Source organism: Aulostomus chinensis, chromosome 9 (genome assembly GCF_037954235.1).
Source record: "Aulostomus chinensis isolate RoL2024-O1b breed Wild chromosome 9, RoL_Achi_v1.0, whole genome shotgun sequence".
NCBI lineage: Eukaryota > Metazoa > Chordata > Actinopteri > Syngnathiformes > Aulostomidae > Aulostomus > Aulostomus chinensis.
This window is the reverse complement of record NC_141328.1, coordinates 21711242-21730554: the sequence shown is the minus strand read 5'-3', so window position 1 is coordinate 21730554 and position 19313 is coordinate 21711242. Positions and strand designations below refer to the sequence as shown.

At 42.0% G+C, this 19313-nt stretch overlaps 1 protein-coding gene across 4 annotated transcripts in view; it reads left to right on the top strand.

The window, feature by feature from the left end:
* The window catches only part of celsr3 (cadherin, EGF LAG seven-pass G-type receptor 3), a 94761-nt gene that overhangs the window by 40943 nt on the left and 34505 nt on the right, over positions 1 to 19313 (top strand). For all 4 annotated transcript variants that reach the window (XM_086214254.1, XM_086214253.1, XM_086214251.1 and 1 more), the window contains 10 exons: positions 1108 to 1223; positions 1692 to 1780; positions 2087 to 2101; positions 2476 to 2633; positions 5140 to 5303; positions 5987 to 6112; positions 6932 to 7101; positions 7213 to 7398; positions 10877 to 10987; positions 11145 to 11313. In XM_086214254.1, the coding sequence (XP_086070380.1) occupies positions 1108 to 1223; positions 1692 to 1780; positions 2087 to 2101; positions 2476 to 2633; positions 5140 to 5303; positions 5987 to 6112; positions 6932 to 7101; positions 7213 to 7398; positions 10877 to 10987; positions 11145 to 11313 (1304 nt within the window). The remainder of the gene's footprint in view (positions 1 to 1107; positions 1224 to 1691; positions 1781 to 2086; positions 2102 to 2475; positions 2634 to 5139; positions 5304 to 5986; positions 6113 to 6931; positions 7102 to 7212; positions 7399 to 10876; positions 10988 to 11144; positions 11314 to 19313) is intronic.

Sequence of the window (19313 nt, the reverse complement as noted above, 5' to 3'; positions counted from 1 at the left end):
GAAAAGGTCCTGCCGCCTAAACGCGTTTGTGTTGCTGCAGAGCTGACGCGTCTAAAACCGATTTGACATTCAGACTCTGGACACTGGAGCCTATCCCAGCAGCCTTCAGGCGAGAGACGGGGTTCACCCTGGATGGGTCACCAGTCCATCACAGGGCCAACACATAGAGACAGACAACCATTCACACTCACAGTCACACCTCCGGTCAATTTAGAGTATCAATCAGCCTCGTCCCCTCTTGATGTCTTTGGACTGTGGGAGGAAGCTGGAGTACCAGAGAGAACCCACACAGGAACAGGGAGAACATGCAGACTCCACACAGAAACATCCTGTGCTGGAGCCGGGACTCGAACCTGGAACCTTCTTACTGTGAGGCGACAGTGCTGACCACTACACCGCTATGCAGCCCTAATTTAATAATTCTGATATCAAAATGTATGACTTTGACATATATCATAACTGATTGGCCCCAGCGTGGGTTTGTACTCAGTAGTTTGATGTTCTCGAAGGCTACAAAAAATACAATCTCCCCTCAAATGCAACTATTTAAATGTACAGTTTTCTTTTCCAGATGAGAGAACCTTTTAGAGTGGACATTTTTTGCAGTGGAAATCCGTCTGTATGTTGTTGCCAGGAGAGTTGTCATCTGCGCTGTAGTGTCAAACGTTGCTTTTGATCCAGCTGTGTTAACATGGCAGTCTTAGCCTCGTTGCGTCCCCCTGGCCTTGCAGTAGAAAGCAGAATATTGTATGAATCTGAGCGCACTGCTGGAGGGGGAGGAAGGCTGCAGCAATACGGCTTATTAACGCTGATACACTTTGAATTCTTCTAGTTGGCTCAGCCTGGACGAAGAGGAGACTTGAAGGAGGAAGGTTTGTTTTGTGTGGGATTGAACAGCTCAGTGTAGCAAGATTGAATATTGCATTTGCTGATGCAGCAATTCAGAATCCCATCTGAAAATGTATGAACATATTGTTTCGGACAGCTTACCAAAGTCATTTGTATATTTTGTGGATTGTATGATAAAACACAAAGATATAGAAATGCTCCTATTGCATACAGTATATCCACGGATTATGGACTCTGGTCTCTGTGTGTGTTTGCTAGTTTTGCAACCCTCGAGCACAACGGTCTTCTCTTCTATAACGGACGCTTCAATGAGAAACATGACTTCATTGCTTTAGAGATCCAAGAAGGACAAGTGGTACTCAAATATTCCACAGGTATTGTATCACTATGTGTGTGTGTTTGTGTGTGTTATAATATTATAATATGTCTCAGTTTTCAGTGAATGAAATGAGAAAATACCAATAATCTAGATTAGGTTTAGGGCCCTTTTTTACGCCCAGCGCAGCAGTGTTTATCCTAATGCAGGTGTCTTATTTTACAAATGTAGTTTTGCACGTTTGAGCGCCCACGTCTATGGTAGTGTGGTCAGATTCAATATTGTCATGTTCCTTTCTTGGAGCTGTGCGAAGTGTTTGTGTCACTGACCTGAACACACAGATTCAGGCAAGAGTGTCAGCTTCTTTGCAACAGACAATGTGCTTCCATCAGCCATGGTTTAACTAATACGAAGGGATTGGAAACGCCCCAGAGGCACTTTAGCTCTTGTGCTTTAAGGTATATGTATATGTAGTGGCATGCTAATCAGAAGTTCATTGCTTTCAACCTACCACCTCTACCTGCAGGTGAATCCTCTACTCAGGTGAGCCCTTTCCTGCCTGGCGGTGTGAGCGACGGCAACTGGCACACAGTCCACATCCACTACTACAACAAGGTGGGTCCAATCTCAGGTCTCACTCTGATTCGTCATCTTTCTTCCATCTTATATTTTGCCACCTCTGATATGATTTTTTTGAGTTTTCATGTTCCTGTTGTGATAAAAATTTCAGCTGTGATTATTTGTGCTTCTAATGTCTCGGCAAAATTGCTTTTCATCGTTCGCCGCCGACAAAGCACTTCAGCTGAGCTGAAATATTTGTGCGTGCATACCATTATGTGGGCGTTTGCATGTCACCGTTTTATTCATGCCTATTGCTGCGCATCTCTTTCAATTTTCTTCATGTTCTTTTATTTTCCTCAGCCAGCTATACGCTATGTGAGTATGAGTGTGTGTCAGCGTGCACATACGCTTATTTCTTTCTCCCTCTGTTCGGCTCCTTCTGTCTTTCTCTCTTAACCAGGTGACAGGGTGAATGTGTTGTGTCGTCTGCTTTTACTATTTTCTATCTATTTTGTTACTCATTTCTTGTGTTACTAACTCAAAATTCTCCCCCCTCTCTTCCTAACACTGTGTACAGTGTTGTTTGTTGATACGTCCTGATGAGTTTGGTGTTAGAGCTCTTTAACCTTTAGATTTCTTAAAGGCTGATGTTCTGTGCATGTCTGGTATCTTCTTCACTCTTCGGATACGGTTTTCAATCTTCTTCTTTCACGTGTGTGTGTGTGTGTGTGTGTGTTTGTGTGTGTCAGCCCAAGCGCAGTATGAGCGGCGAAGCCCAGGGTCCGTCAGATGAGAAGATTGCCGTTGTGAGCGTTGACGACTGCGATACAGCCTTGTCGCTTCGCTTTGGTACGCAGCTCGGAAATTACAGCTGCGCTGCTCAGGGCAAACAGACCAGCAGCAAGAAGTAAGTTTATCCTGTTTATCGTATTTCTACTGCTGGGCTCTTTGCGACTTTCACTTTGGTGCACAGGTCCCATATACTCTAACGTTTCTATTGCATATCTGTAAAATGAGGATGAATCATGTTGAACTCCAGTTGCTCACATATCAAATGTCAAACCTGCTACTTGACGACAGTTTCCATGATCTCCCAAACACAAGGAGCAGCAAAAATCTTCAAAACAAAAACATGACAGAAGTCAGATCTTTGAATAAATAGAAATACCTCATTGCAGTTTAATGCTTTTGCAATATCATCCTTGTGGCTGTTTGTGACAGACCAAGCATTCACGAGAACGATAGTACCTCGGAATACTTCCCATTTCATCTCGGGGTTCCGGCGGACTTTTATGTCAAAATTAAAGATTTTCTCACTGTGTTCTTGAGAAACTGTGTTAACGAACACAGCTCTTGGCTGCTCGCAGGTCAGTCTCTAAGTCTGTTCTAGTCTGTTCTTGCGCGACTCAAATAGCGTACCCAGAATGCAACAGCAAGCCAGGCAGCTAGGCCAGGTAGGTAAATCTGCAGTTAGAATGCAAAATGTAATTATGAATGGTAAAAAGAAAAGCGCTAAGAAGAGGCCACTAAAAGATAAGTCCATTTAAAAGAAAAGGGATTTAAAGTGGTCCCTGTCACTGCGAGCCTCATCCGCTCATCTGCTGGCTGGAGACGAGACTCAGCAGTTTTTCGGTGTCTCCTGCCCACTGCTGTTTCAAACTGATGTTTTCCAGCTGCGTTTCACTTTGATCGCCCCATTACTCCCTGAGGGTTGAACAATTTTCCTCTTCCTTATTTTCTGTCATATCAATCATGTTACGTTGTTTGATGTTCATCTTGAATTCAGCCAAATTTTGGTCATGAATACACGGTTCTCAAGGCCTTTTTTTTTTATTTTTGCGACTTTTGAAACAATTTTACACCGGCTTGTCAGGAATGTCTTTGTCCTCCCTCCTCTCAGCAAGGACATAGACCATCCAGCCGCTTGCTCAGTACATCTCAAAGGTTTTTCAACCGCTCTGCTCAGGTGTATTCTTCAAGGCCGTTCAATTTCACTCACAAAAAAATTATGTTTTTTTTTTTTCCAGTGGTGAAAGAGTAAGGAATTTGCAAATGTCTTTTTCAGTGAGAGGCTGCGTAAAAGATGAATGAAAAACAGAATTTTTTTAAAACTGTAACTCATTAGTACTCTAATGGAGTCTGAGAATAAAAATATTGAAGTTGATTTAAGCGCAGGAGGTCTCTGCTTTAATGAGGCTTGACTTCATCCTCATGCTCCTTCATGTGTGTCTGAATCTCTCTGGTGGTGTTATTACTCGTTTATTTCTGTCTGTCGTTAGTGTTGATTTTTCTCCCCCCCCCCCTCTCTCTCTCGCTCTGTGTTTGTACGTTTGACAGAAACACACAAATAGGCAGCTCTAAATACACCACATTACTTCCAAGAAATTACCTTGTCAAACTTTTTGTCGTCCTTACTTGCAGTGTGTGCTGACGAGTTATACACCAACACACGCCCACTCGAGTATACACACACGCACTTAAAAAGCCTCCTGTCATGGTGTTGATGTCTGCCTCGCCTCTGTAAGCTGTAATCATGTTGGCTCTGTTCTGTCTGCGTTAAGTGAGCCTGGGAGACAAGAGGATGGATCAAAGATGAAGGCCAAAGACTCACGCTTCAACATGCTCTTCCTACAGTCGCTCGCCATTTCTCCATGAAGAGCTCATTCTCCTCTTACTCAGTTTTGACATCTGCTTCTAACGCATCTCAACTGATATTTACTGTAGTTTGTAGTTAATCTCATATTTGTCCGACTCCAGTGCCCCTTCTCTCTTTGGCTTCTGCTATTCATGTCATATGTGTCGCCAAAAATTAAGTGCAACGCTCTCAAAATGACAACACCACTTATGTCTCCTCACTTTGTTTGTCAGGTGCCATCCTTCTCTTCTTCCTCACATTCCCCTTGTTTCTTTTATGCCGCTTAACTTCCATGAGTCTTTTCATCCTCCTGTCTGCGTGTGATCTGTTGGTATTTCCTGTAACTCACACTTGTCCCTGACGTTCCCTAACATCTACCGTCTTTTATTTTTATCCTCCCACCTCTTTTCCTCCCTCCGCCTTGTCATTCACCTTTTACGTCTTCTCTCCTGGTATTTGCTGTATTATTTCATCTCCTGTCTCATTTTCGTACTCCTCTTTTCAATTTTCCCCCGATGTGTCCGTTTTTACCCTCCCCATGACCCTCATCATGGTTTCATTTGTCCTCAACATTTACTGTCATTCTCTGGTTCTTGTTCTTGTGGACATTAAGCTCAGATGACACATTTAATCTGTTTTTTTAATCCCCCAGCTCCCCTTGCATACCCTTCTTTCATATTTTTATCAATCTTTTTCCTCGCTTTACCTCTTCCTTGCTGAACTATCCCTCCATTCTCTCCACCTTATTTATGCTTCCTCTCTCTATTTGTTTTTTCAGGTCTCTGGACCTGACTGGTCCGTTGTTTCTGGGCGGAGTTCCGAACGTGCCTGACAACTTCCCCTTTGGCACCAGGGAGTTTATAGGTTGTATGAAGGAGCTTCACATTGACAACAAACCGCTGGACCTAGCGGGGTTTATTGCCAACAATGGAACACTACCTGGTCAGCACTGTTAGCCACATCATTAAAGAATATTAATAACAGCATTTGAATTTAGATGCTCATTGTGTATTGTTTTTAATACATAAACTCATTACAATCACATTAAATCTGTGCTTTAAAAGCATTTTAGCCTTTCATTTACTGAAAAATAAGTGTCAAAGATGTTCACAAAGATGTTTTTTTTTCCCTCCTTTAACACTGATTCCAGAATCTTGAAAGCACCAGTCAGGTATGCATATATTAGCATCAAGCTAATAGCAGCTGGTGGCTAACAATGGCTACAGCTGAAAAATGCCCAGTAAGAGTTGGCGAACACTCAGGAGCATTGTCCTAAATAATCCACATCTTCCTTGTCCAGGTGTATGCTCAGAAATCCACCTGCACTTTTGCTTTAGCGAAAAACAAAGAAACTGTTTGGTGCTACCGTAAATGTCAGTCACCATTAGCATCAAGCTAAATAGATGTGGCCAGCTCTTATGCAGTCTGGAGCCACGAATAAGTGATGCAGATGGGAAAAAAGGTCTTTGTGAGCTTAAGACACTTATTTGTCACTACTTGAAAGGCCCAAATCCTTTTTTTTTTTGTGCTATAAATAGGCTAGAAACTACTTATTACACGCATACTATAGCAGTGTGTTTGCTTTGACCGCTGATGTGAATGTCCTGTCCCGTTGCTTCCCAAAGGCTGCAGTGCCAAACTTTCCTTCTGTAAATCCAACCCCTGTCAAAATGGAGGAACCTGCAAGGTGAGCTGGGAGACCTTCTCCTGTGACTGCCCCCTAGGGTACGGTGGGAAGGACTGCAGCCATGGTGAGCTTCACGTCGTTATCAAAATCCCATTTATCATGTAACTTTTGCGTAATATAAAAAAAAAAAATGGAGCCGAGTGTCAGATGATGATAGTAGTCACATCACGACACATAAAAATGGTTTAAATTTTAATTTGTTGGTGATTAATTAGCAACTAAAATTACAATGCTACAGGTAACACATTTACACCTTTGTCGTCCATTGACAAAGAAAAAAACGACTACACAACTGTTCTAATACGTTGCTTATCATTTGGATATTGGCAATTGGGGGGCTATGCCATTTATTCAAGCACGTTTATAACCAACTTTTATTCTTCCATGTTCATCTGGACTGAATACTCGTGGTTGGATGGTTGGATTCATTTCAACATCCTGGGGATAAACAGGGAGTAGATGATAGATGAGCGTGCAGATTATTTTATCTTCATGTACCTTCCCAGTAATTGCCTCGGCCAAGGAGGTAATGTGATCATCGTCGTGTATGTTAGCAGGACATCTCAGTCAGGGTGAGAAATGTTTTGTGCACTCAGAATAATCTTATACATTTGTATCTTTGAGGGGCGCCAGACCTAAAACAAACAAGATTTCTCAGATGGTTGAACTGAATCGTACAGCAGTCATAAATGTTGAATTTGTTGCTGGTGTTTTAGATCAGGAAGACCGGAGCCAGAATTTAACAGGACAAATCAAAAATGAATGGACACATTTTTATTAAATCTGGTGTAAAGTGATTAAATTTTGTTGGTTATGTGGATCCAACTGTATTGTCAAAACAGCTGACAACAACTTGTGTTACTTTGCCCATGTGTTACCTCAGTGATGCCACACCCACATCGCTTCCTGGGTAATAGCGCCCTCTGGTGGGACCTGAAGAACGACGTTACCATCTCCACACCCTGGTACCTGGGCTTGGTGTTCCGGACCAGGGCGCGGGAGGGAACACTGCTCCAGGCCCAGGCTGGCCAGTACACCAGCCTATTATTCCAGGTGAGTGAACCCCGTGCGCATCCGTGCACGTGCACGTGCACACACACAACACACCTTACTCACGATCTCTCCCCTCTTGATCGCGTGTTTGTGTGATTCTGTCCATCCCAGGTGATAAACGGTCAGCTGGTGTTCTCAGTGACCCGGGGTTCGACCAGGCCGGTGCGTTTGCGGTTAGATCAGGTTCAGGTGGCAGACGGCCAGTGGCATGATCTCCAGCTGGAGCTGCGAGACGTTCGCAGCGGCCGTGAGACACGCTACGTTGCCACACTCCGCCTCGACTTTGGACTCTACCAAGTAAGACATGGGATACACACCCTGAGGAAGGATTTTATGATGAACTACATTTTTCTGCAATCAGGACACAAAGCAGAGATTAATTTTTAATAGCAGTATCACTGCGGATTTTTAACTGGAATATGAAAATGTACTAAAATACGAAAAGTGCAATTGTAGTGAGAGTAATTTTGCTGCTATATAGTCACTAATCTTTTTCCTCGCGAGTGCAGATTTAAATTAATAACACGGATTTCGTCATATCTGCTTTATTAAATCAATATGGCCTAATTTGTCTTAACAATTACGTTATTACATTCATGGTGTCCTTTTTCCCTCGAACACCACACATACTGATACATCTTAATAGACATTGTTCTGGAGGAAAATGGGCAACTCTAATTCTTGGATTTGATTAATCGGATGGCTCAAATCTGCAACTCTGCAACATTGAGGCCAATCATTTGAGGACTCTGATTGGGACTGAACTTAATAAGAATGAAGGTGGGAAATCCTTTTTCATATGTAATATTGTGTGATCTGCAATGTCCAAGTAGACAGATGTGAACCTCACTCGCTGCCAGGAGACAGTTTGGTGAAGAACTCTGCAAAAAAACAAAACAAAACATCATACGTGTTACGTAACTTTCAGTCTTCATCCTTGAGTCCCAGTGGATGTTTGCTCTGTATGTGGATAGATTTCCTCAAGGTGTACTCGACATATCGCGTTAACAAGAATGGAACAGATATCACACACGTGTGAGGGGACAGTGACCTCGACCCTTGACCACCAGTTTGTCTTTGAGTCTGAGTGGATAGTTGTGACCCCATCCTTGTGTCCCAGTGGGTCTTTATGGTAAACCTGAGGAAATTAATGAATTCATTTATTCAATTTATATCAAAACAGTTAACATTATCACACATATGCGATTAAAAGAAAGAAATGATATGACCATTTTTGGCCCTTTAGAGATTCAGTTTTGAGTCAAATAAGAGGGAGAAACTCTTTACAGTATACACACATGCACACACACACACACACACACACACACACACACACACACACACACACACACACACACACACACACACACACACACACGCAGGGTGTGTTCACAGCTGTGTGTTCACAGCTCACACAGATGATCTAAACCTGGTAATCCTTGTTTCCCTAATCTCTGGTGGATTAATAATTCAGATTGTGCTGGATGATGTCTCCTACTTGGTGTGTGTGTGTGTGTGTGTGTGTGTGTGTGTGTGTGTGGTGTGGTTGTATGAGGTATGTACAGTGCATGTGTCAAAAGCAAAGACAAGCATACATAGTTGTTTTTTTTCCCCTTGGCTGTGTCCAAAAAAACACAAACAACTTTAAAAAATTTATTTTCACCTTTAAAATCACCTTTTTTTTAAACAGTGATTCCATCTCCTTTGTATTGCATCTGCTGATTTATGCTTCAAAGATATCATTTTTGCCCCGTTTTCAAAATTTAATAACTCCTCCATAATCTTCCATGCCTTCACTGATTTGTTTCAACATGAGAGGGTGCTTCATTTGAGAAATTCCATTCTTTATGAATTTTTACACATTTTTATATGACCTTAGGTTTTAATATTGCTCACTTCCTGTGTCAGCCATATTGAATTATTTACAATCGTTTATCTTTTTTTTTTTATACCTCTCGATGGATTTGCTTCGTGTTTTAGGCAATTGTTCATCGAGAGAAGGCGCGTCATTGGGGAAGGTGTGATTTGTAGCGCGGTGTGACCAGCATTCACTGTTCTTGTCTGCACAGTAACCCAGACAACATCGAATCGATTTTTGTGAAACTTCACACATCTTCACTGTGATATATGATGGATTGTTTTTTGGGGACTTTTACTATTTTCCTGTGGCAGCCATATTGGATTATTGATCTTTACCAAAACTTTCATATATCTTACATACCTTGATGGATTTTGTGTGCCGTGACATCTTATTGTTTCATTATTGTTAGTGGAGGGGTGGTAGAATAATGATGTGAGGAGGGGCATGCACCGGTGGATAGCCCTGGTTGCTGCACACAACTGACCATGTTGTGATTTGAGAATTGACCGCATTCTGGTGGATTGATTGATTTTGTTTTCCTTCATTTAATAAAGTCAGTCATTTAGGCTGTATTTAAAAAAAAACCAAAAACAAGCAAACACACGTTTTCCTATAGGTTCACTTACTCCTCCACTCATCCCGACAATGATAAGTGAAAATGAATCCATCCATTCTTCCATTTTCTTGACTGCTTATCCATTATGGGTTGCAGGGAGTGGAGCCTAGCCCAGCTAACACTGGGCGAGAGGCCAGGTCTAACCTGAACGGGTCGCAGTCTGTCGCAGGGCCTTCCATCCAGCCATCCATCCATTTTCTTCCGCTTATTCCTGTTGTTTAACTAAGGGGATCTCTTTAGTTTAGTCTCTCGATGTCAACAGTATTATTGTATCATTATTGTTTTAACTCTATGGCAATTTCAACTCTGGTATCTCAGAGTCTGAGGTACTGCTGCCACTCTGATCTCTGTTTGTGTTTTAAATAAAACAGCCTTTAACAGCATCATGAGCAGCCCATCCCTCTATCCATCCATCCATCCATCCATTTTCTTCCTCTTATTCCTGTTAAGGGTCGTGGGGGGGCTGGAGCCTATCCCAGCAGCTTTCAGGCGAGAGGCAGGGTTCACCCTGGACAGGTCACCAGTCCATCACAGGGCCAACACATAGAGACAGACAACCATTCACACTCACAGCCACACCTACAGTCAATTTAGAGTATCAATCAGCCTCGTCCCCTCTTGATGTCTTTGGACTGTGGGAGGAAGCTGGAGTACCAGAGAGAACCCACACAGGAACAGGGAGAACATGGAGACTCCACACAGAAAGATCCTGTGCTGGAGCCAGGACTCGAAACCAGGAACCTTCTTGCTGTGAGGCAACAGTGCTGACCACTGCACCACCTTGTCTCAGGGCCATCAGGAGCAATTAGGGGTGCAGTATCTTGCTCAAGGATACTTGGACATGGTCACCAGGGGAACTGAGGATTGAACCAGTAACCCTTCGGTTACTAGACAGCCACTCTACCTCTGAGCCATGCCGCCCATCACCCCCCCCCCCCCCCCCATTAAAATAAATCCGATAATGGAAAATATTGAAAAGCATGACTTCTAGTTGGTAATCAGAGGAAAAGGACAAATAAATAGGTTTTTGTTTTTTTTGGAGCATTTTTGATGTTCTTCTAACATATATTTCTGAACACCTGACTGATATTTGTCCTCCATCATGAGATTTTCATCCCTCAAACCATCTGACTACTTTGATATTTTCATTTTGAATTCATTTCATTTCGAATAACCAAGGTCTCGTGTGTGGTATTCAAATCTGAGTCAAGTCTTCAGTATGAATTTGGCTCTTTATAATAATAACAATAATAATCTTTTGCCTTTCTCTCTCAATCTGCCCCCCCCCCCCCCATTAGGGAACAGTGATAGTGGGAAATGAGATTCATGGTTTGAAGGTGAAACATCTGCATGTGGGAGGAGTGCTGGGCTCCGGAGAGGTTCAGAACGGTATCAGAGGATGCATACAGGTGAGGAATGAATGCTTCGACGGCAAGATTGAATTTTTCAGCTTTATTGATTGACAGCTGGAGGGGAGAATTAGCACTTAAAAGAGAGAGAGATTGTCTCAGAAATTAGTCTGGGAACTCATTTCTGACTTCTTCCGACTCTCCGTAACATCCGCAGGGTGTTCGCCTGGGCGTGAGACCGGACGCCCCTCCCCTGCCCCGCCCTTCGAGAGCTGTCAAAGTGGAAACCGGCTGCAGTGTTGGCAACCCCTGTGTCTCATCTCCTTGCCCCGCCCACAGCCGCTGTTCGGACCAATGGGAACGACACACCTGCATATGTGAACCTGGTGAGTGCTGTCCCATTTATAACATACATGAATGGAGTGAGACGTATTCAGGAGCTGCTCTCTCACTCGCTGTGACGGACCAGGGATGTTCTGGTTGATCAAAGTAGATAGTTGACAAAGAGTCACACCTATTTCATGTGTTTTTATGTTGTATGCTCAGAGATAAGAACTCGAACTGATGAAGGAAACAGCAAAAGGCATGCTAGCCATGTTAGCTCCTGCAGTTTTACACTTACAACTCAGCAGTACACAAGTAAAGATAGAACCAAGCTGTCAGTGATGTAGTTCTTTATGAGCGTATGTGAGCGACTGCACGAGTGTGTGTGTGTGTGTGTGTGTGTGTGTGTGTGTGTGTGTGTGTTATATCGGTTGAAGTGTTTCTGTTTTATTTTCCAAACGTGTGAAGCATTTCCCAGCAGAATAAAAAAAAAGCATAAACATACAGTGTGTAAGGAGGGGAAGAAAAAAGATTCAACGGCTGGATATCTGGAAGACAAGTACAGCTTTGAGATGTCAAACACGCACAACAATGCTCAAAACACAGAAGTGGGGAGGATTTCTGCCAAAATATTTGTTTCTGAAAAGGAAAAAAAAAACAACCTTAAAAAATACTCCACCTATCAAGTCTGTAAAGAAATAAAATCCCTTTGAAGTTTACTCTGAGCGGACCGGAGCTGGGTATCAGACTGCAGGGAGAGAGAATATCATACTAAAGAGACTGAAACTCGAGAAGATACAGATTCACTTTAGCTGACTCATGCTGAAACCACAGATTTACTTCAGCCAAACTTTGAAATGTATTTTTGTGCTGCAGATTTTTACCTCCTAACTTTTATAGTAAAGTCACCTTCCCAGGGAATAGCTGCAGAGCCCTAATAATAATAATAGTGATAATATTTTGTAGTTATTGCACAAATGAAGGACGGTTGAAGACGAGCAATGAGTTTCATGTAGAAGAAAGGCTTTTATGTGAGGTGTTTAACATCTTGAATATATATATATATATATATATATATATATATATATATTTTTTTTTTTAATAGACATCCAAAATAGTTACAGCAACCCACACCTATTTCCCTGAGTGTGTCAGACTTGAAACATCCTTTAAACTCTTTAGGATTTTACGTACGTTTCTGCTTCTGGGAAATAAACAAGCCTTGTAGTGTCAAAACCTCATTATGCATAGTGAGTTCCAAGTGAATACGCGAAACACATGTTTCAGCAAAGGGAATCTTTGATACCACGACTTGGAAAAAGTACGCTTTTGACGTTTGATGTGAAAAAAATGAATTGAGAATGAAGATAAACTACCAAAGAAAGGAAAGACTTCTATTGTGGCCAAATCTGTGAAGGTGCCAAAGCTCTAACTGGGTTAAACAGATATTTGGGAACGTATAATGAGTTGCCATCCACCTGAGACCAAGAGAGAAACAGACTGCAGGCTAACTTCCCAAACCTCTGTAGTCAGGTGAATATAATGAGGCAGAATTAATGTGGAGGAGAAAACCTGATTAATGAGAAGTAGAGAAAGACGTACATGGGAAGAGAAGGGAAACCGCCATGGAGGGAAAGACAAAAGGAAAGAAATAGGAGGATGGAAAACTAGGCAGCGGAGGAACAGAGATGTTAATGATTAATTAAGAGAAAGAAGCGGCAGACAGATGTAGCATAAAAATAAACCCTGAAAGTTTTGGAGGCAAAAGGAAAGAAGAGAAGAAAGGGAAGGTTGAGGAAGTCAAACAGCCTGAAAACACATTTGTGGAACAGAATTTACACAAAGAGAAACACACAAATCGTAGAAGTGAGAATAAATTCACATGAAATACACCGGCAAGAGAGCAAGAAAGAGAGGATGGAGAGCAGAACTAGAAGCGGTCCTGTTCGCCGCGACTGATGCAACACAGCAGTTTTACTGGTATTGATGAAACCGAGAGGATCAAGTGAAGAGATGATTAAAGCAGATTATTTATGTTTATGGGTTAAAGAGAGAGGAGACAAGATTTTGAGGAGTTGATGAAAAGAAACTACCCACATTAGAGAAGGAGAGAGAAAGAATGGTACGTCTATTAACACGTAAAAATCCAATTTGTTTGCTCAAGGAATCTTTTAAATTTTTAAAGGTGACAGCACTAAATAGTGGAAAGATTAATGCTACGAGGCAGCTGTGGACTAACATAAAACAAAGAGGAAAAAAGGACGGGGTTCCATTTTTCACCTCTGATGCCAAACAAAGCAGAAATGTCCTTTAGAAAACAGGTGAGTGAAGAGAATTTAGAAAAGAAGCTTGAAACAAAAAGAAAAAGAACTTGGTTTGACCATTTAGACGTAGGACTTGATAAAGATTTGTTGCTCTTAGAGCTCACTTCCTGTTTCCTGGAAGCTGTTCCGCGACAGCTGGACGGAACATTAGCAGACAACAGCGCTGAACTGGAAAATCTAAAAAAAAGAAAGAAATGTTTTTACTTATTGGACTCCAGACTGTAGATCTGAACTGTCATGGTAGCTGACAAACAAATCATTCAAAAAATCAAAAACTCTTAGCACTCCCTTTGAGAAGCTTATTGTGCAGTCGTGGCTCATGACTGGTTCAGTCAAAAAAAAGGGGGGGGGGGGTGCAAAATCAATCTTGGAATTCAAAGCAGATGTGGTTTAACATGGTGAAGCTACAGGCTAAAGGCTGCACGTAGGTTTGGACCACAGCCCTTGGCTTTGACAGTGACTAAACAGCCAAGACTAACCGTGATGTAAATGACGGGGAAGTTGTTAACAAAAGAAAAGTTTGAAAATGAGAGCAGAGCTTTGAGCGAAAGACAAGTGTGTGTGTGTGTGTGTGTGTATATGTGTGTGTGTATGTGTATGTGAATGGGGGCTCTGGTGCGTTCGCCTCAGGTCTGGCAGTATGAGAGAGGAAGCAAAGAGGCGCAGCTCTCCTCGTAGCATCCTGCACCTGCCCGCAAGCTAATGCTAACACCTTGAGGACACCTTATGGAACGTACTCACTCACACACACACACACACACACACACACTCAGAGAGGGCACTCATGCTCTTTCACACGAGGACACAGTCACACGCGAGCACAACAGATGCACAAGCTTCCTCTGCATGCACTTATTTACTGTAAACACACACTCATTATCATTATCTTTCATCAGCACAATGAGCATTAAAAATGGAGAACGTTCAACACTGAATAGAGCTTAGAGACAAATCAAAGTTTAACAAAAGAGAGAAAAAAACATTTAGAGAGAGGTGCACTCTGAATAATTCCCTTTCATGTGGGTGTTTGTGCAGTTGTGTGTGTTGGCTGATGTAGAAACAAAACTAATGGTCCTCTCAACTGACAGCGTGTCTGTTTGGTGCTGCACAGCATCCTCCTTCAACACACACACATACACACATACACACACACACACACACACACACACACACACACAAACAAACAAGGTTCTGCATGACAAAGCACAGCTACATCTGCTCTCTCCTCTCCTGTGTTTTTGTGAGTATAGCATGCGTGCCTATGTGTGTGTGTGTGTGTGTGTGTGTGTGTGTGTGTGTGTGTGTGTGTGTGTGGTTAGGAAGTGAGCTGAATATGACAAATTACAGCTGTATTGATTAATGTCTGCTGGAGTTTCCTGAGCTATTTAAAAACCAACTGCATTCCACATAGAAGACATACGCTCATAGAACTCATAACCATTTTTAATGCATCTCTGTTTGATGCTTGAGTTAAGATGTCTGAATAGTTGTGGTGAACAGCTACTACCAAACAAATCTTTCTTAAACTATGAATCTCAAGTCTGGAGCCGTGTAAACGCACCTGATGCTGAATCGGTTATTCTTGATGATGCTAGTTATTGACTACGTCTGCTATCAAGGCTAGAAAGTGATTTTTCTTTGTACAGCTTGAGGGATGTTTGCTAAAGTGATGTTAGATTGAAAAAAACTGTGTTTTTGATCTTTGAAATTTGCAGCTCTGCAGTGGCCTAAGATAGTTGTTCCATTGCTGGTTATTTTGTGCGCACAATATTTGACCTGTTCCCACAATTTTGGCAAGAGGAACAACTCTCCCCCTCACTTAAGTTATTTTTTTAGGCCAAAATATCTAATTTATCCCCTTAATTTAGTTTATTGTGTTGATTGCAACATTGCATGTCAGTCAATGCATTTTTTAAGCCTTTTTTTTGCTCTCTGCTTGCATGGAACCAACTGCCAACTATAAACAGGAAACCACAACACCTCCAATCCCAAAACCTTCTCCCTACACGCACACATTCTGCAGTCATATGCAAATATCGGATCATAGGGATTTATTTATATGGACTATATGATAAAATTATTCTTACTAGGTGCAAAGTAACATGTTCAGACACAAACTAGACAGCAACATTGACAGTATTATGGTAATGAGCTTGTCAGGGTTTCGAAGCAAATATCAAATCCTGATTATCACTAGAATGAATGTTCAAGTTATGTAAATGTAATTTTTTTTTCGTAGTATATTATAAATAGAATTAATAAAATTCTGCTTGAAGCCAAAGATTTAAATAGCATCAAACTCGCTGATATCTGTGTGGACTGTAATTAAAGTGTCACTGTACAGAAGTTTTTAATAAAATTTCTGCCACTCAAGGAGTGCAGTCGTATATGTTACAAAGAAATCACAATTTAAATGCTATATAGCAACATGTCAGCCTGTTTATTCAAGGTGCAAGTTGAAATGTATTCTATGCCCATCACTCCAACACATTTCATTTCTCCCGAATTAAACCAATCAAAATACCTTGAAGTAAATATTTTTGTCTTTTATCTATATTTGTGTGGAGCCACTGGCACACGTGTGAATAGATTTCCACGGAGCGGTGTTCATCATGAGGAACAGTGCGAGAATGTTACATAATAATCTACCATAACAGACAATTAGCCACCTATTTAATTACCTGGTTGATGAGACGGCATCGTTTTTATCACGCACGACTCCAAATGAAGTCTAAGTCAATTGTAAATCAAGTTTGCTCTCTCCCTCTCCTGAGATCACCGTTCACACCTTCATAGCAGCTACGTGTCTTCGCCAGCTAATTGTCTGCCAGATTTTCAGCATTGATTTAAATCTAGCTGTTTAACAAAGTGCTCTCTCTGTCTCTCTCTCACTCTCTCTCTCTATCTCTCTATCTCCTCTTTCTCTCTCTCTCTCTCTTTCTCTCTCTCTCTCTCTATGAGATAATACAAACCACACTATCCACTTTGGAACTTCTGTTTGAATCAGTTCTGTTACTGCTGGTTATAATCACAACAAACTTGGAAACACAGGCTAGGCAGGCTAACACCAGCAGCCTCCGCGAGGAGAGGGTATTAGCTCAGTTAGGTTTTGGCTTCCCTGTAAAGGAATCATGATGGATCTTGAGTTTAACCTCTGCGGGAGCTTTCTGAGCTGGTGGGGAATTTTGATGTGATTTGCCAACATGGGGGGGATGTTTTTGATGGGGTGCTGACTGCAGCTAGCATGCCTGGCCAATCTAATGGCGTGCTTGGCTTTCACAGCTCGTTGGCTGTCTACAACCGGGTTTTCATCACTGATGAATCATGTTTTTTTTTTTCCCCTGCTTGCTCAAATGTCTTAGAAGTGGTTAAACACGAGATATAGTCAGAGATGTGAGCTCCTGTGAGCGGCTGCAGCTAACATTACCTGAATATGTCAGCACAGTCCACAGCAACAACATCTTTAGGTCAGGGTGGAAAATTGCTGGCTTTATGTTGATTAAAAAAACACAGATTAAAGGGTTTTAATGCCTATATTCTCAGCGAATAGATGGTCAAAATGTACGCAGGTGTACAACAACAATGGCAGTATTCCTCTCCTCTTTTCTGAAAGAATACACTCCGAGCTCGACTTGAAGAGTCTCAGTCTACTTTGACTTGAGTTTCCCAGCTGATGATTCAAACCATCGAGTTTCAGGAGGCGCCCTGCTAGTCATAGTCATGTGATTCAGTCTTCAGTCTTTTGTTTTCCTGACAATACATTTCTATATCGGGTACACGTGATGGCTCAGAGAATAGATGATTCATCTGCCTTTTCCCGGATGTTTCTAGTGCAGAAGTCAAGCTGATGTTGTTACAGTAAAGAGACGCTGTGAGTTACACTACACTTTGACAAGTTCAAAAACTTTCCCAGAAGATCCTGGAATCTTCAGATAAACACAAACTCACTTCAAACACACAGACACACACTTCAACTGTGTCCTTATAGGCTCATGTGTACTCTCTCTCACTATCTGTGTCCGTACATGGGTGTCTGTGTGTTTGTGTGTGTGTATGTATGTGTCTTGCCTCCTCTTTTCTCTCCCGTACTGTTGTGACAAGGCCAGTGTCATTAGAAGTGTCTGAAAAAAGCCAAGGCCACTGTCGCCTCTCTCTGTCAGTTGCCATGGTGAACGTGTAAAGATGTATAGGGCTGATAGAATGTGATTGAGCTGGTGTGTGTGTGTGTGTGTGTGTGTGTGTGTGTGTGTGTGTGTGTGTGTGTAAAATGACAGAGGTAGAGAAAAAGCACGGGGGTTTGCAAGATAAGAACAGCTGCAGTGTTTGTGTGTAGTCTTACATTTGTCTTGGCGTGTGTCAAAAGAAACCACAAAACACACAATTGATTATCTTCATTCTTTTATTTGTGTAAATCCTTAAAAGAATTTTTTTTAACAAAAGTAAAGTACGTGCGAGAGTTAGGCTACTTTGTGTGTTTGACAAAGAAAAGAATGAAGTAGAAAGATGGGAGTGGTGTGTGCGTGTGTGTGTGTGTGTGTGTAATTCATAGCCTGCCAAGGCCGCAGGCTATGAATGCAGTGTTTTCTATAGATGGACACTTGAAATCAGAGCTCATACAGATTTGCTGGCTCCTTGGGAAAGAATGCAGACCTCAACAAGCTGCAAACACACTTCAGTCACACTCCAATCTGTGCAGATGTCCTTGTACTCGATGCTGTGAAATTAAAAAGGCGACCTGAAAGCAGAAATCCCGCACTGCATGAGGATAGGTGATTGTACAGAATGTGAGGCAGAAATTGTTGTTTGTGATCAAAGTCTGACCCTCTGGGCGAAAGGGAATTTCTTTTAAAAAAGATGTTTTGGTGTTTTCCATTTTTATTTTGATGGCTGGTAGCCATGTAAGTGTTCGCTGGTAGCCCATGTCAGTGTTCGCTGGTAGTCATGTTAGTGTTCGCTGGTAGCCATGTAAGTGTTCGCTGGTAGCCCATGTCAGTGTTCGCTGGTAGTCATGTCAGTGTTCGCTGGTAGCCATGTCAGTGTTCGCTGGTAGTCATGTTAGTGTTCGCTGGTAGCCATGTAAGTGTTCGCTGGTAGCCCATGTCAGTGTTCGCTGGTAGTCATGTTAGTGTTCGCTGGTAGCCCATGTCAGTGTTCGCTGGTAGCCATGTCAGTGTTCGCATTGTGGAGTCATAAAGAAATAAGGGAGTTTAAAACATCTATTTGGGAGTATTTGAAAGGTTCAAAAAAAGTTTTTGTTGATGTTCCTCCAAGATTCACTGTTGACAGTGACGGGTACTGTAGAACCAAGTTGCATTAGAAGACTAAACGCTGTTCTGCCTTGGCCCCGAACGTTATTGTGGTGCAGCTGAAATGATGGCACAGACGTGAAAAGTGTGAGTGTGAGCAGCGGCGGAGACGGCGCAGGGGCTCTCACAGCCTTGAGGGTTTCACAGCAGTCTCCAGGAACTCTGTCCGAGAGCTGTCGTGGTCATTTTAGGATTTTAACATTTTGAGTGCAATAATCTGAAAGTAGCAAAATAATTATACGGATTTAGTACAAACCATGAATTCACTGGGCTTTGGATTTGTTTAGCTCGGGTCATTTCGCCTGCATTGGCTTCTTAATCTGAACTTTTCACGAGTTTGAAAAGGATGGATAATTTTATAGTGTTAAGCCACATCAACTAGAATGCAAATGAGAGCTTTATCATTTTTAATTTTAACATTTTCATATTTCT